Source organism: Phaenicophaeus curvirostris, chromosome 12 (assembly GCF_032191515.1).
Source record: "Phaenicophaeus curvirostris isolate KB17595 chromosome 12, BPBGC_Pcur_1.0, whole genome shotgun sequence".
NCBI lineage: Eukaryota > Metazoa > Chordata > Aves > Cuculiformes > Cuculidae > Phaenicophaeus > Phaenicophaeus curvirostris.
Window position 1 is genome coordinate 1,769,619 of NC_091403.1, and position 17,392 is coordinate 1,787,010.

At 40.4% G+C, this 17,392-nt stretch overlaps 1 protein-coding gene across 2 annotated transcripts in view; it reads right to left on the reverse strand.

Annotated features, from left to right (window-relative positions):
- Positions 1 to 99: 99 nt before the first annotated feature.
- OTUD7A (OTU deubiquitinase 7A) overlaps positions 100 to 17,392 on the reverse strand; it is a 97,067-nt gene continuing 79,774 nt past the window's right edge. For both annotated transcript variants that reach the window (XM_069867171.1, XM_069867172.1), the window contains exons 14-16: positions 13,688 to 13,802; positions 13,362 to 13,446; positions 100 to 11,433 (exon numbers count right to left, since the gene is read on the reverse strand). In XM_069867171.1, coding sequence (XP_069723272.1) covers positions 10,000 to 11,433; positions 13,362 to 13,446; positions 13,688 to 13,802 — 1,634 coding nt within the window. In that variant the 3' untranslated portion in view covers positions 100 to 9,999. The remainder of the gene's footprint in view (positions 11,434 to 13,361; positions 13,447 to 13,687; positions 13,803 to 17,392) is intronic.

A 17,392-nucleotide genomic window follows, 5' to 3' on the forward strand; every position in this document is an offset into this window, starting at 1 on the left:
CCCGTGCTCCTTGGTCCTTTGCTGGGCTTCTGTGCTTCCCTAGCGAACCGCTGAGGAGATACACAAAAAGCACGAACAAGAATTCAAGCAAACGGATACTTTAGAAATAAGTTAATTTTATTGAATAGGCATTATAGCTTCTCTCAGTTTCAAACAATGGAGAAGCCAATTCACACAGATTACAGAGCTATCAGTTACTTCGAATAATCTTTCATAAAAGAAAGAAATTAAATACAGTTCTGCTATAAAAAGTGCGACAGTTATAACTGGAAGTTTTTCAAAACGAAAGCAAGTTTTACTACCTATTGCAAAAATCGGTTTAGTGCTTTAATACTTTACAAAGTAACAATCCAACTGCTAAAAACAGCTCCTACACATCATCTTTGTCAAAGTATGGATCAGATTAAAAATGACATTTAAATTGAATTTGAATGAAAAACTGTATGTAGAAAAGGTTCTCAAGAACTCACGCTTTTCATAACAAAAAAATATTAACTCCTTGAACTTTAATTAATGCTTTTCTTCTTTTTGAATGATGGATTTAAACATGATATGGCCATCAGGTTAAAAATGATCAACTGTTTTTTGACTGAGATGAAAGCAACTGCAACCAATCGTGTCTTTAAATTATAAATATGGAAGAGAATGGGAAAAGATAAACTCACTCCTTTCATACAGGATAGAAGTTTGGCACGAAAATGGTCAAACACAGAGCAACCTGAAAAGTCACTACAGCTTTAAACAAATGTCTGATATTGTTTATATTCTTTACTGAAATCCTAAATCAATCTTCGCTAAACTAGTCTAAATGTAGAGAAGACCAGAAGCAGCTCAAACTCAGACTCCGACAAATGAGAAAGATGGTATGACTACCAAGAAGCTGAATTCTTAGCCATCAAAGATCAGCAAGACTTGCTTGATTCCTTATTAACAATTAAGCCCCAGTGAGAACCAACTGCTACCTTTCTTTGAAATAAGGACTTCAGGTACAAATACATTTATTGTACATTTCTGCGGCTTTAAAAATGCTGAATTTGCTAGATTATTAATGAGTCACATTACCTGTCCTGATTTTTTAAACTTTATACATTAGTTTTGGTTATAATCGAACAGAGACCTTCAGTTAATGAGTAAATGAACTTCTATAAACTAAGGGTGTGACCTCGGTGTAATTGTAATTCTAGTTTGGGGAGAGAAGCCAATTTATTTGCAAACTGAACTGACAAAGCCAAATCTTCTTGACTGGAAAATCCACCACAGGCTTTAAGGACAAAGAGCTTTAGAATCTCTCTAAGGAAGTAGAAGATGAAAGGAAAAAATGTTAGGAATAGCAAAAAATAAAGATGTACAAAGATTTTTGAGAAGGGCATAGGATACAATAGTAACAGTAAAGCTACAAAAAGGTTTTGCGTATAGTAGCTCAGACAGTCCTTCCAGATTTGACCATATCTGAGAGGCACTGGGTTTTAACAGCGCAGAATTGTGTAACCAAAAAGATAAAGTATATCGAATGGCAGAAATTCATATAAACAGCATTGGTATTTTCAGTGTTTCATTCTGCTTTTTCCATATAAAAATCATAGAAGCATAGAATCAATGAGGAAGAACGAGGCCTTCCAAGGAGAACAAAGTCTTTCAGCCATACAACAGTCAGCTTCAAGGCGTTACAAAATGTTTGTAACAATAATTTACTTCTTAAAATTGGAGCAAAATAGAGCTTTAGATGGATTCCAATAAGAAAACAAGAGTTCTATGCAGATTTGAAATGCAGCTGCATCACGGTACGACTGGCCCATTGCAAATGCAGCAAGAATTTAACGGGGTAGGAGCGACGGGTTTGGAAAAGACACAGAATTAATTGCTCCTCCCCAGGACAGAGCACAAACCTAATCTGGATTATTAGGGTAGAGTTCTGCACAAAACTGTCAAAACTGGCCTGGAACACTATGGTTGGGAACTCAGCTCCTTAGGTCCATGGGGCTAATTCCATTCATTGTTTAATCTAGGCTTAAGTACTGTTTGTTCTCCTTGGCTCACGGTGAATGAACAGTGTGCATGCAAAGCTCTTGGAGCGGCTCTGAGGGAAAAGCATTTTTCTACTGTACACAAACGATGTGCATTATACAAAGACTGTATTTACAGTACTCAGAACCTTGAGCAAATAAACAAGAAAACCATTGCTTAACTTCTGTTAGTATTAAAACATAAGTGCACACAATTTGCAAAGTTAGGAGACGAGAGCGCTTCTACCTCGCCCACATGGCTGTTTCAGTTCATACCTGATCGCGAGCCCAGAGGAGACGCAGGGCATCCTCTGCACCTGAGACGCCAGGTTTTGCTGCTACATCTCCTGCGTATTTTAACCAAAAGCACAGGGAAGAGGCTTTGTGTTACTTAAACCTGGAGGCAATGAAAAGGCAGTGTTCCCCTTCATCTTTACTGCAAAGATGCTGTTCAGACACCACGGGCCAGAATGAACTGTATCTGTTTTAAAGGGAAGAACGACCAGATTTTCTCTCTTTTGGCCAGGCTGGCCACGGCTCTCAGGCTCCTGAGATCCATCAGGCTTCATCAGCCCAAGGGCTTCTAATTCTTTTCTGTAGCCAGGGAGTTACATGGGATTTACCCAAGAAGGTGGCTTTTACTTTTCAGCTTGCCTGCAAGTGCATGAAAATTGTTTTCATGTTTATATTGATTCTGCATGTGAACAGAGGAAGAACTGTGTCATGATCTTACAAGTTTATTCTTTAAATTTCCCTCTCTTTTTTTTGAAAAACAGCATTTGAAAGGGGCAGAATGAAAATGAAATATACAACTCTCACAGAGGAGTTAGGCACCGTTTAGTTCTAACATTGGATATATTTTTGCAGTCTTAGATATTCTGCCACTTGAGTAGAATTTGCTTTGTTCTGGAAGGGGAGAAAATTTGCCCCTTACCTCTCCCTTCTTCCCAACAGCAAACCTCTGCAACAAAAGAAGAGGCTACATTAGATGCAGAGATGAATGGCAAAACATTTCTGTTTTCCCAGAATACAGGAAGAGCTACAGAACTCCCAGACTTGACAGGAAATACTTTTTAATGCATCTTAGCCCTATTCCCTGTTTTTAGTGGTTTGGTGCCATGGTTACTCCGCTATCTATTTTTATTATCCATTTATTATCCATTATCTATTTTTACCCCTATCTCCTCATCTGACTATGGTTTCCCGACACACCGACACTTACCAACGAATGACAATTTTTTAAAATAATATTTCTTTCAAGATTACAGGTTATTCAGATGAATATGCATACAGTAACGTAGACTACAGCAGGCCAGAGCATTTTACAGTCACGGTTAAACGAGTAAGTGGGACAGAGGCTGCATCCAGTTAAGTGACTCTCAGTCCCCAGAGAGTCATAATTTTAAGGCTGTTTGGAACACGGTGGCTTTTACCCATATCGTACGTTCCACAGTGCAAACGTGCATCAGCCACTTCAATTCTCTTGGTACAGTACATGCATTCAGGTAATGGGAGATAAAACAGCAATCACAACAGCATATTCACTTGAGAGGGAAAAAAAACCCCACAAACCAACCAAACAAAACAGATAGCCAAGAAAAAAAGGCCTTACATTTCCCCCAAAATCACTGGAATAAATGAAGTTGCATTAAGAACGCAACAGTTAAATGGCCAGGTTCTGTAGTGTTCTGGTACAAGGCAACTCTCTCCATATTCAAGCAATCAACTTCACGAATAAGCCCACACAGGAAAAATCACTAAAGATAGAATGTAAATGCCACTGACTGAAGTGTAGACTAGGAAACAAAAGCCCTGAATATGTGTTCGAGTAATGCTCGCTTGATTTTCTGATACCCAGAAAAAGCTTTTGCTCCCACAGAAACTGATGCTCAGTACATGTTAAAACCAATCTATTTATTAGGAGAAACCTAGATGCAGAATCTTAACATTAGGCATCCAGATTTGAAAATTTTGGTTGCAGTACGTCCGTTAATGCTAATTCTTAAACAAAGAAACAACAAAGTAAACTGCAGACGTTATGGAACTTTAAAAACTATACTGACTTCTAATTTAAGGTAATCATTAGTTTGCGAAGTCTTTTTTTGCACAGTTCATCAGTAACTGATATGTACAGTACAAAGAACTAGGAAGAAATAAAATCTGACCACTTGAATCTAAAAGAAGCTAATGTGTATTTGATATCTAATAAGTCACAAGTTATCTGCCAATTAGAGGATGACATTTCTCAATCCAGAGTCTTTTTCTTTCCACAGATGCTAAATGATTACATTGGTTATTAATTCTTGATTTTCATTTTGTAGGAGTTATAAATCTGATGCTGTTTTTTTAAAAAAGCAAAGTATCCCTACTCCAAAGATTCGGAGTTTATTATGAATGTTCTGAGACATCAATATCTGTGCAGAAATGTTTCATTTGGTAAGAAAACTTTCCAGATGAATGTTTATTCAGAAGCTGCTTATAAAAGTGGCTACTGGTAGGGTCTGGAAGGAAGAGTGGAATTAAATAGGGAGGGATAGTGTTGTACCAAAATATATAAAGAAAAATTTAAAGCTTTTCAGTTAAAAAAAAATTGTATATTCAACTCTCATTCAATACAGATGTGCATGACAGACAGAGCAGTTAGAAACAACAAGTACATTTACAAAGCTTTCTTTTCACGGTTAATTTCTACCAGCATTTCTGAAGGTAACCTACCAAAATGATAACCCTGTTTATAATAAAGGCGCAAAATATTGCTCTGTAGCATATTTTGAAAATAATATAAAAATAATTTCTATATTACAATTTAAACTTGGCTTGTAAAATTCCAACACAATACAGCCTTAAGTCTACAAACAGAATGTACTTACAAACACCTCTGTGTTGGTTTCCTCTCGTTTTTAACAATATAGTATTTTAGTAATATACACAGGAAATTAATGTGCAAATTAAAATAGATGCTAGTGTCTGTTACTGAAATAATTTAAATTCTACACTATATACTGTTTGGTGTGCCTCTGCGTAAGCTGCCATACCCTAAAACAAATACTCTTCAAATACATTGACGGAGACTTTAAATACACGAAGCTGAAAAGCCATCTACAATCAGCATCAGTTATTTTGCTTCTCTTGACCTATGCTTATTTGAGACTATTGTGGTTTCTATTGACATATGGGTTTTTACCTGTGCAAATCATTCCCGGTGTTATGAAGATCTTACTCCCGTACTAGCTCCTACTTTACTATCACACCCAGGTTGCAAGTATTTTGTGTGTCTACGAAGCACCTGATTTAAGGCCCCATTACTAATGGGATTCTGTCCAGAGATTCCGGAGGACAGCAGATTTAGCCCAAAGAGGCCCAAGGCTCCCCTCTACTCCTCAGGCAAAATTCTCAGCGATTCTCTCACTGGAAGAGTAACCTGAGGGGAACAAACACTGGCAAAAGGCTCAGGCCTTGATCCCACACACGTTTATGCTTTTACTTAACAGTGGTGTTAAGTTTCTGAAAATAAGCGGTCTCCTTGACGCCGGGGAGACTATTCGTATTAGTGAAGTTGAGCACCAGTGTAACTGTTTGCAGAACCAGGGAGTTAGAGGGCAGTATTTTGTCAGATCTGTGCTGTGCATTTTTTGATAGTCACACATCCATCACGCGAGAAGTAGATTACCCTGAATATGCCTGTATGGACAAGGATTTTGCCTCATTGGACTGCCCTGATCCGCAGTCAAATGGGGCGTAAATCCGTGTTCAGTGTCTCTCCTCAATGCTTTCTGTATGCAAGAAATACTTCACCAGTTCTGCAGTTTTACAAAAGGCAACTCTGAAGGCTTCACTCGGCCTACTTAGACTTCTTAAGAAAGAAGCAACACAAAACTTTTCCAAGTACATCATTTCTCTTTCAGCGATGCCTTTAATGCTACCTTTGACTCAGGAAGAAGGAACTAATTGCTAAAGAAAGCTGGGTCACACACTACATTTCCACTGCATTTATAAAGCTTAACGAACCATAATAACAAAAGGTTAATCAATTGTTTTAAAATCCAAAATATCTGAAGTTACTATTGATAACCTACACCACCTTTTCTGAATGAGCTGCTTGTTAGCCATTTGCTACAACTGATGTGCACGGCTGAAAAAATACTTGTAAAGTCTAGCGATAGTTTATTAATTCTTTATAAAGCATTTTAAATGGAACTTTAATATAAAGTGTGACCGAAACCCATTATGTATTACAGGCCTCCTCTGTTAAGAAAAGACCTTTGTATCAGAGTTTATGAACAACGTAAAAAAATTGCATAATAGGTTAAAGCCTTTTTTTAAATTAGAAAAACCGCACATTCATACATTTAAAAAATTCCAGCTTCATCCAATCTAAATATCTCCTGGTGATTCTGGATCTATTCTGGGAAGGTGTAACCTACCCAGGATTTAGCCTGTACTGCTGCAGGCTGCACAACAGTGATAATTGTTGAATCAATATTAAAGAGAGAGAGGAAAAAAGCACATAGACATGCAAAAGTCTGCACGGGTATTGAAGCCACTTGAGCTAACAGAAGAAACGAGGAGGATCCTCCAAAACCAAAGCTGATTTCTGTATAGCTGGGACTACGTGGTGAGTCTAACGGGCTCTGAAGGTGTAGAGAGGGCAGATGAGGCACAGAAAAGGACTCACTGGCCTGTGGGCTACATACACTTTCAGTGCAAGGGAAAATAAACCAAAAGAGCAGTCAAAGGACAGCCATTTAGTGCAAGAGAAAAACACACTGGAAGATTATTCCCACTCTCATCTAGCTAAGAAATGACACAACATTTTTCAGTGCTGGTGAATGCAACTCACGAGCAGTTGGGAGTTCTCTTTGAAAAAAATCGAATAGGTATAAAATTTTCTCTTACAGCTAGACTCTTCTTCTAACGCGACAACCGCTTCTTCAGGAGGAGGCATGGTTTCTGTATGTTTGGGCTGCTCAATACCAACTACAGTATCCTCTCCTCTTCAGACAACTGCTCAGGAAAAAAAAAAATCACAGTATTACTTATCTAGAAAAAGGGACAGCTACTGGGAAAAGGTGGGCAGGTGTTACCTGGCAAACTGGCCTTGTAGGCCTGCAACTTCTTTTCAGTATTAAATATTAAGGGACAAAAGAATTGTGGGATATTTGCGGAGAGTTCTAAAAGAAAACAGCAAAGGCAAATTATTCTAAGTTACCGAAGAAAGGATTCTGAGGGAACAGGCACAACTAAAAAGTGTTCTGTCAGTATTTCATGTAACAGATACTTTAAAATGAGCAGTCTGGTACTGGTAAAAATTTATGGAAATATCTGAGCGCCTTAAGATGACTGTGCACACTGAAGACTGGCATCATATACCAACAAGCCTATTATTATTCAGAAGACCAATTAATTTTGCAAAATAATCTAACATACAGGAACAATCTATTCAATAATTTAGAACAGAGCAATTTCTCTAAGTATCAATCAGCTGTAAACCTCTTTGTGAGTATTTAGATTTTAAAAACATGCAGTCAAAACAACTCCTTTGAAAAATGGGAAACAGCAAATCCTCGTGGTAGCAAGATTATTTTTACATATGTGCTGTTGCCTTTTTTCCTCACTCAGGAAGGACAGAGCTGACTTAAATACATGGGCTGGTGGAGTCTGCTGCTAATGTAGTATTTCTGAAGAACAACTTTACACAGGAGCAACTCTCAGAGTATGCTGCTCTAATGCTCTAAGAATTCTTAAATATTCTTTCTTTCGTGAAGTTTTATCCTGTCAGTTTTCTCAGTCTCAGCAACAAATACAATCAAGGATGATATTTGATTTGTTTTAAGATGATCTGGCTTGTTCTAGCATAATCTGCAATCACAGATTTCTTTGGCAATAAGAACTTACACGCAATCACAAGAGTTAACTGAAGAAAGGGCACTGCTTACCAGTGTGCACAACCAGAGACCAGGGGTTTAGAATGCGCTTACCTCAAGGACAGAATTCACCTGGAGTTTTACCCTTTCCTTACACAGACCATACGTAAATGCAAATTCAGTCGCATTCAGTGTAGGCTCAGTATATGGCCACAAATACAAAGTACAGGTCTGGATTCACGGAACAGCTAATGTGGCAAACACAGTGACTTTTTAGGAGTGCCTAATGGACTTACTTTGAAACGATTCTTTAAACCTCCCAACCAGCAGAAACCAAAGTCAATTTTAAGCATGTGCTCAGTTCCGCAAATTCCAATGGGACACTAGCAAAATCTTAAATGGTTTTCCTGAAAGCCAGTACACATCAGCACAGGTCTGCGTACCTTGTTTCACAGACTACTTTATGCTTGGATTCAAGGGTAACTAGGATTAACTGTACCCAAGTGAAAAGGTGCCGCTAATGAAGAGAAAAAACTGGGGTACAGCAAAAAAGAATCAGAAATGAAGACTCTTTGGTGAAGAATCTTTCCTGTGCAGGCCAGAAAAGCGCTAGTCCATAATGAGTAAGGCAGAATTCATGTCCTGCACCTTTAGGTGGCAGAGGAAGCAGTCCTGGAGGCAGGACTTCACCTGCCTGTGGGAAACGAGCTCCTTGTGAACAGAAAAGGCAGAGAGTAAGTGAGCCGTTGCCTGCAAGCGTGACAACACTACAGACCTGTTCTTACTACCCCATGCCAGTTGATGGTGGAGGGGTGCAAAAATGGCAAGCGCCACATTCAAGAAAACTTCCCTAAATTATACATCCACTTCAACAATATTTGCAGTGTCTGCTTTACAGAAACGTTTCGATGAACAAAGTTTAGTTTTCAGAAGTATTGCAAATACTTACGTAAATATTTGGATATCAGACTTGTGCAAATCAGTGCTAGGAGTTGCCACTCACACTGGAGGTATTTTATAGCCATCTCGGAACCTCCTGGCAGGTACATAACTCTCTCTAGGAGACTCAAAAATAGGTGGAGCCAACAGTGTTCAAGAAAGGCTCAGAAGTAGTTATCTCTGCAATAACTATCGCTATAATGTTGAGAAATGAATAAATAAAAAATGATTAAATTCATGCAATGGCTAAGAGAATCAATTGATGCAATACCTTTGGTTTGACAAGCAGTTCATTCAGCTCTAAAAATGATCCTACGTTTCCTAGCCAGGCATCAAATTTGCAAATCTAATAGAATTTTTATATTTTAAGTTTATTTTAAAGTTTCTCTCTGCTTTAACAGCAATGAAAATACTACTGATATTCAGGTGCTCAAATCCATGATACGTGGGGTTTTCCTTGTGACTTGAAGTCCCGCAAATCATGACTTATTTTTTATAAAACCCATTTAGAAATTCAGTACAAATAAAAGCGGCTCAAATCTACTTTTTTCAATGGAAATGCAGGAATAACTTGCAAGAACTTAAAATTAGGAAGAGCTACAGCCCTCACGATTTGAGACCTTTCGCTCCCATCTTCCCAGAATCCTTCCCTTTCAGACTACACTGAGTACAAACGTCAGCAGTAAAGCAATACGCTGCCATGTTAAAAATGTGCAGTGCGCAAAATCACTACTCTCCTGAAAAAAAAAGGCTATGAAAAATTTAGGTTTTACTAAGGAAAAAATACTCTCATAGTAGCTATAGAATTTCAAACGTCTGCAAGGCAGATACAACCCTACTACACCTCCGGTATTCTGACTTTCCCCTATCGTTCTACTACCTGAGTGATGTCAGTGTAAATTCAGGCACCATTAGTAAATTTTTGACCAAACATATACACAGCACTGACAAGGAGTAAACAACCCTTCAGCTTACCAGTATATGTAAAAAAGACACTGACAAAATGGAAAATAATATTTTTTTTATGATAAATTAATCCTATTATTAACTCATTGCCCCAGAAAAGCGAAAAGCTAGACACTATTTACTCATCAATCCTTTATTCTTTTTTTAAGGATTCCTTTTACTGCAATTCAACACCGTTTACTTTGTAAGTAAGAAAATGGTAAAACTAAGTAGTCACGGAAGAATCCTCAATGCCTGTGTCCCTTGCTTTCTCTCTCCCTGCGCTTTAACTCTTCTTTGTAGCAGTATGAACAGTAATTTTCAGTCTCAGGGCGACCATAAAAGGAACAGTTCTCCTTCTTACAGCGGTTCTGCTGGATGGAATATATTGGGCAAACTGTGCTTCTGCCTTGATTTTTATCACTGTTCAACCAGGTCTGAGGAGCATCCTCATCAGCGTATTCTAAGCAGTCTCTAATATCTCCGGTATTGAATCCGTTTGTGTACGTCTGAGACTTGTGTTCAGTAGGCATGGCATAGCTCAGCGATTCCACTGTGTTCACCGTACGGATCCCGGATATCCGGGCTGGGCTGTAGCTTTGAGAAGACAGGGATCTGTTTTGTTGGGGATAGGTGGCACAGGTTTTTAAGGTGCCAACCACTGGCTTGTAGGTGTCATCTTGGAAGCTCGACGGCTTGGAGTTGACATCATGCAGATGGATGACACTTTGCCTTTGAACAGGTGGCGTATGGCTATAGTGGGCAGATACCGGGATGGGGCCGCTTTTCTTAGCACCGTTACTAGGTGAAGAAAATGACCCGGGAGTGGGACTAGTGCGATCTTTAAATTTTAAAACCAGCTGAGTTGTATGGCTTTGAGGCAAGACGGGTGATGCCCTGTCCTGAGGAGATGATTCTAATTTTTCTTTTGAATACGCTTCTGGCTCCAGTTTCCTACTAGAAGACCCATTCAGTGCAGCCTTTTTCTCAGCATCCTTCCTCTTCTGTTCCTGTTCTGCATTGAAACGCTCCTGTGCGCTGGTCAGGTAATAGCCTATCATCTCCTCGTGGAACTGATGCCTATGACTGGTCAAAAGAAGGCCAGCAAAAATAAACTTTCGTTCACCCTGCATGGCAGCTCTCAAAATATTTAGGCTGAGTTTCACGTCAGTGCTGTACTTCCAGGGGTCCGACTGCTTGTCAGAGAAGGATTTAGTGTTCATCTTTTCAGTGGGCGAGTTGCTAGCTCTGTCAGTGGGAGATGGAGTGGTCTTTTCAGATGGAGAAGTGCTCGCAGACTGTCCAGATTCTTCTTTGCTCCCTTTTCGAGACTTAGATTTCTTCTCTTTGACTTTCTCTACCGTGTCACCGTTTTTTCCGTTCCCTGAATTGGCTCTGCTCATTTTGCCATGCACCAGGCCTCCAAGACCACCCATATTCTTTTTCAGTTTAATTCCTAGGGTTTTACTGAGGCTTCCTATTTTATTAGCAACAGAATCCGTCCTGGTTTTGTCCTTCTCTTTCCTCTGCTTGTCCTTTTCTTTTTCTTTACTGTTTTTGCCATTATTGCCATTGGAATTACTACAGATGGAATCTCGGTCCGAGTCCATTGAGTCAGCCAGAGACTGAACATCTTCCCCGGCTGAAGCTGTAGGGGATTCTGGTTGAGCCAAAGGGGCCTGCTATGGAAAAGTAATTACAATTAGGTACAGCATAAACAGTTTCATACATAATACTATGAAAAAAAACCCGAAACAAACAAAACCAATTCCCAAATCTCACAGATTTTGACAGTGGTGTTAAATGTACTTTAAAATCTATGCACTGACATTTTAGACTGGTTCTTCACAAAATAAAGGTTATTTGGCCGTGCTGACTATATATCTTGCTTGTTTCTACAGCAGCTTTTGGCTCATTTCAAGCACATTTTTAGAAGAGAGGTCAGTCATTCAGAGGTTCTGTGAAAATCAGTGTCTGAGAGACCCAAGTTAGTGATCCTGTTGAGGGAAAGGCTGCAGCACAACCTCCCAGCCGAGCAGCTGCCCGGCGTGCAGGGAGCAGCCACTCAGCAGGAACACAGCTGCCCCTCAGCCACGGAGGAGACAGGGAGCACAGAAAGAAACCAATAATATTATGACGGAAGGGAAATGAGGTTCTGCTGAAAGCAGAGGAGGGTGCAGCACACAAACCTGTATACAGCAATATTTCAAAATTCATTCTGTTAAAAACCTGACTTATTTAAACTGTTTTCTTTGTTGTTCTGGTCTGTGGTATTAAACCAGAGCTAAACATCTTGCCTGAAACATGAAACGTTAGACTTAAGCGAGTAGACTGAGGAATACAATGAGGCATCTTCATTCTTACTGGAAATACAACGCTGATAAAACTGGTGTCAGAAGTCTGAGTTCCAATTTATATTTTAGGTAAGGTGATAAAACATCTTCCTTGGAAATGCAGTCATGAGGATCCCAGGATACTCTAAAATGTGGCTCTGTTCATTTATTCCTGCAAAACTTAGCCTTGCTGTCAGGCCCTATGAAGCTAGGATCTGCTAGAGAAAAACATGAAACATTTCACTATCCATAAGATTGAGGGCGGGGTGGTTGTGGAGGGAAGGCTCTGGAGATGTATACACTTCCACTACAGAAATTCATGCCTGCTTCTTGCTCTTGGGTACTTAAAGGCCCTCTGTCTCTCTGGAATCCCCAAGCTCTCCACCACGCAGCTGGGAGTAGAGCTGTTATCCCTGCTTGGCAATGGAGGAAGCGAGTGCTGAAGTGACCTGACCATGCTCATGTGGCAAGTGTGACGCAGGGAGAGGTAACCCAGGTCCCACCAAGTTTCATGCTCGCAGCTTACAGCTGCAGGACAATTTCGCCTCTTCTTTTTCTGATGTGGTAGCTACCACAGTAGAAACTGTAGAAAAATGGATTTTTCCCCTCTTGAGTTTGTTAAACACTTTTTCCTTTTGTGTTCTGTTCCTCCTTTCAAATCCCATCTGCGTAGGCTGTCTAAACCACCTCCATCCTCTCCTAGCAACCTTTTGCTTCCAGACTAACGCCTCAATCTATTCAATGTAATTTGCAGAGAATTTTGCAGCTGACTAGGTGCCAGCTGGGCATGGTTCTAAAATAGCTTTCTGAAAGAACCAGGCTCCAGTTCAGCGCCAGTCTGTGGCCTTTTTTCAGCCTCTCTGAACTGGGAGCCGTCCAGGGGTGCAAATGTATCCTCAGAAAGAAGGACTTGGGATTGGTGACCTAACAGTGGCATCGGGAGAGCCAGCCAAAGTTCTGAGGAAACAATGGTGAGAAAAGGTCTATTTTAAGGTTCCTCTGAACTACACATTCGATTGAAATTAGTGACAGAAAGATTAAGCTCAAAAATACATTTCAGAATAGGGCATGAGTTACAAAGATATACAAGCAGTGGTGCTATTAAAACAAATAACTAGAAAAATCTATAAGCCTGAAGGCAACGACCATGAACCACGAGTGACTTGTTCCTGCTGCTAGGACACTCAGGCGTTTCCAGGCAGCTCACCCTGCACAACACCCTGTCGTGCTTTGTATCTCTCATCGTGTTTAGAGACCAAGGAAGAAGTTTACCTTACCCGTGTCTCAGAGGGTATGCGTATCCATGTTACATTCATATAGCTGTGCAGAAGATTAAGCTTTGCCTCAAGAGACAGAATCAAACTAAGGATGAAAAAAGAAGGGAACAAACAGTCAAAAATAATAAAAAAGGAAAAAAGCAATACTTCTCAACACAGACAGCAGCCTGAGTGGTGACTATCAGCTGGAGACCCACCCATGTCTTCTCCCATGTAAGCAGAGAACATGAACAAAGCGCTCTCTGTTGGCCGTTCTCCCAATTCTTCAATCACGTGTGGCTCAAGACATTTTACTGCTTAACAATAAAGTTACAGAAAGGTCTTACTTGGCCAGTCTGGTGTTATCATTGTCATCTTTTCCCCACTCCCAGTCCTTCCCAGGATCAACCGCAAAGTGCAAAGGCAGTAACTTGTGTTCAGAGTCCGTCAGGGGGATCACCGCTGAAGTAGAGAGAAAACAAGGATTGGGGTGGAGGGAACAAAAATGACAGGAAAATGATTTAGTTGGGAAAAGCAGTATAACCGGCTGAAAAAGAAGAGCAGAATCTGAGTGCAGTGCAGAACTGTCTAATCCAGAGCACCACAAATGATTTATACCAGGCTCCATTGCCCTAATTTGATGCTTGTGCAATAGATGAGGGGAGGGAGAGGTTAATACACTGATTGCTCCTGGAGAGAATAACGCTGCCATTTTGTCATGCACAATAAACATTTCCTGGAGACAGAGCCATTAGAATAGCAGAAAGCAATAAAAAGCCAAAATATTCCTGCCTGTCTCTCACACAGATGCACGTACATGCTAATTATTTTCCAGTTTTTTTATCTTTTTGTTTTCCACTGTGAAAGAAACAAAAATATGTTCATAACAGGATTAAGAAACAAAGCAAAAATGCAGTTACAGAGATTTTGGACTCAAACTGTGACTTCACATAATTAAGGAGCGTAGATCGACATATAAATGGATCAAGAGGTCAGTCTGAGGCCTGTCTTGAGTACAGTGAGAAAACCATTACTGCTGTTATTCCCTGGCACTACTCTTGAGCTGGTTTGGCTCTTCTGTCCTTTCCCCGTGCTGCTGCCGCTCTGCCTTCTGACACATTTCTAAATGACTCTGCTTTATACTCAGCATGCAGGGACCGCACTCTGATTTTACATGGTGTCTATCATTCATCACCAGCAAGAAACTGGTGAAAAACACTGTCAGCTTTAATTAAAGCCGGCAATTTGCTTCCAATTCATTAGGAAAAAGAAGTAAAAGCCATTGAGGGGCTGATGGGATACTCAGCGTGACACAGGTCACTGCTGCTGCTTTGACAACCAATCAAGAAATTTAATTTTCTGTTCTAGAACCCTCAAGGACTTTGCCGGGGTATTCATTCCAGCAAAGCCAAGGGGCAAAGGAACTTGGAGAAGTCATCCAAACATCATGGCACTGAATTACTGAAAACTGATTGCACTTATTGGCTTTATTCTGTTTATAATCGTTTCTGCAGTTCAGAAAACAGATGTTGTCAAAACAAAGGTACAACATTTTTGGTCAACCAATGCTCCTCACCTCGCAGAATGCAGGAAATTTACTCTGTACTTTAGATTAACACAGTGCGGTCAGTATTTGGTTCAGACTACAGAAAATATACACATCTCTACATCTTAGCAGGCTGGAAATAGCAAGGTCAAAGCTCTACAAGCTTCATGGAAACGTTTCCCCCTACTGGGTACAGTAGGTAATGCTTGAAATATTTTTCTCATCTTAAATGCAGATAGAACACTGGGGATTAATCAGCTGGAGATGAATCAGTTGCAGTTACCACTGTAAGAAGCAAGCATAGAAATTAAGATTGTAAGAGAATTTCTCTCTTTAAAGAAACTCAATGTGAATAAGTAGCAGACAGTCTAACTCTACAGTTCAAAACACCTGTAATCAAACTCCTGAAGCACAAGGACATAAGAAATGTACACTTGTGTGTACACTTCTTAGCACTCATTGAGTAATATGAGGGCTTATCCTGCTGGATTCACTGAAATTATTGCAACAAAGGGACTGCAATAACTGAGAATATAATTAACCGATAGTGCTTCCCAAGGAAAACACATGCTCTGCCAATTAACTGAATTACTGGCAGGTACTGATGGGATTGACAATTGACCTTGCAATGCCACAGATCAACCATTTAAAGGAAGAAGGCAGCTTAAAAAAAAAAAAGCAGCATTAGAAGCTTCCACTTCTGGGTGTACCTGACCTTGACAGCTACAGCCTGGTAGAGAACTGGGAGTGTGATCCTGAAGCAGGTGATACTGGGAAGCCAGGACCAAGGAACTGTCACTTTAATCCGACTCTTTGGGATGTACACCTCGAAAAGTAAATTTGAGTTTGTTTTCAAAGTGGAGCTGGAAACTAGTTTTCAGAGAGTTCAATGAATAATCACTTTCATAAACAAATTTTAAAAGAATCCTTTTCAAAGGTGTTTTTTTCTACTGATATGGAAAATGTAGTTAAAATGTTTAGTGATACTTGATTTTATTAAAGTCTTAGTATCTAAGTACAAAATAAAGCTTAGAGATGATTTTCTATAGCATGCGACTATGGCCTTAACTAACGTACACGTTGTAACATGTACTGTCTCCACCTTCACACCGAAATTTGTTAACGGAACAGCCTGAGGTATGAAGCACTACCATCTTCCTGCAAAAAGTATCTGCTAAAGTAACAAGAGTTTTAAAATTCTGTCTTCACTGCGAGAGATCTCCTCTCTCTCAGGGAATTGTGCTTGATAGCCGGGGTTCCTGCTAGGACTTCCCCACATTCCTGACAGAAAAGTATTTTAATGTTAGGGCTGCAAGCAGATCCATCCCATTTGTTTCTAAAGCAAACCCAACAGATCGTAACATCTGATGTCCAACCACATCAGAGTTTGCAACTTTGGCGCAGTCGTTTGGTTACTCTTGGGTTTGGATGCTCTTTAGCTGAAACCACGCTATTTGAAACACGGTCTGCAAGTCCTAATGTCAACAGATGAGATATGTCAAAAGTAACAGCAGCTACTTTGTCCACAGCAGCTTTAAGATATGCAGTGAGGACTTTCATATCATTCCTCAGCTGGGTGTATTGCCTTTTGTGCCGTGAAGTCAGTGTTTCCCAGGACTCATCTTCACGCCTTGCATCATTATTAGTCTTCTATAAAGAACACTAACTACTTTGGATAATACCAGTAAAATAAAATGCTGACAGGGATCCTGGCTTGTTGCTGTTGAACCCGCTGTGACACCTCTCCTGCTCGTTACTGCAAACTGCTAGTGGGCAGCCATTTCACTGCTGACTGGCTGACACAGCACGGGAGCGCGTCGAGCTCCAAGCTCAGCGAAGCAGCCTCACGGGCAGCGAGAACCGTCCCTGCACGCCGAGTATCTGATCACTACGTGCCAAAGCAGAACTTGAGGCGCCCACATCAGCATTTATTTGACCACACGTACAGGACACGGCGTCTCCTCCACGAGGCAGCTTCTCAGCAGCTCACGGATGGATGTAAGCATGTGCAGTAGTTCAGGCAGCTTCAGATGCTGCTCCCGACATCTGATTATATGGTTAGAGTATAAACACTACAACTATAATTATGAACGGCTTGGCTATCAGAGAAGAAGCGGTATCTCTAAGCTCTCAGCTACATTCTGATAGTTCAAAATCTGGCCATGTAGTGTGGCACCTGTGCCATTGTTTTCCGACTCCTAACAATTGTGGCTCTGCCTTCCTCTGTGCCAAAGCTGCCAACATCTCTATCCTGACACGGTACAAAAAATAGGCATTATTAGAGCATCCTTGTGCCAGTCTATTTCCTGCCACAGCATCCGAAGAACAATAGCGATGCTGTGTTAGCTGTTAGACTGCTGCAGTCTCTAACAGCAACCAGCTTGGCAGCTGAAAGCTACAGCATTCCCTTCATCCCAGACTTAATGCCAAGCGCTCTCTGCTGCGCCACAGAATTGAAGCCTGTGTATTGAAGGCCCTGCAGGAAAACGTAAAACTGGATCGTACA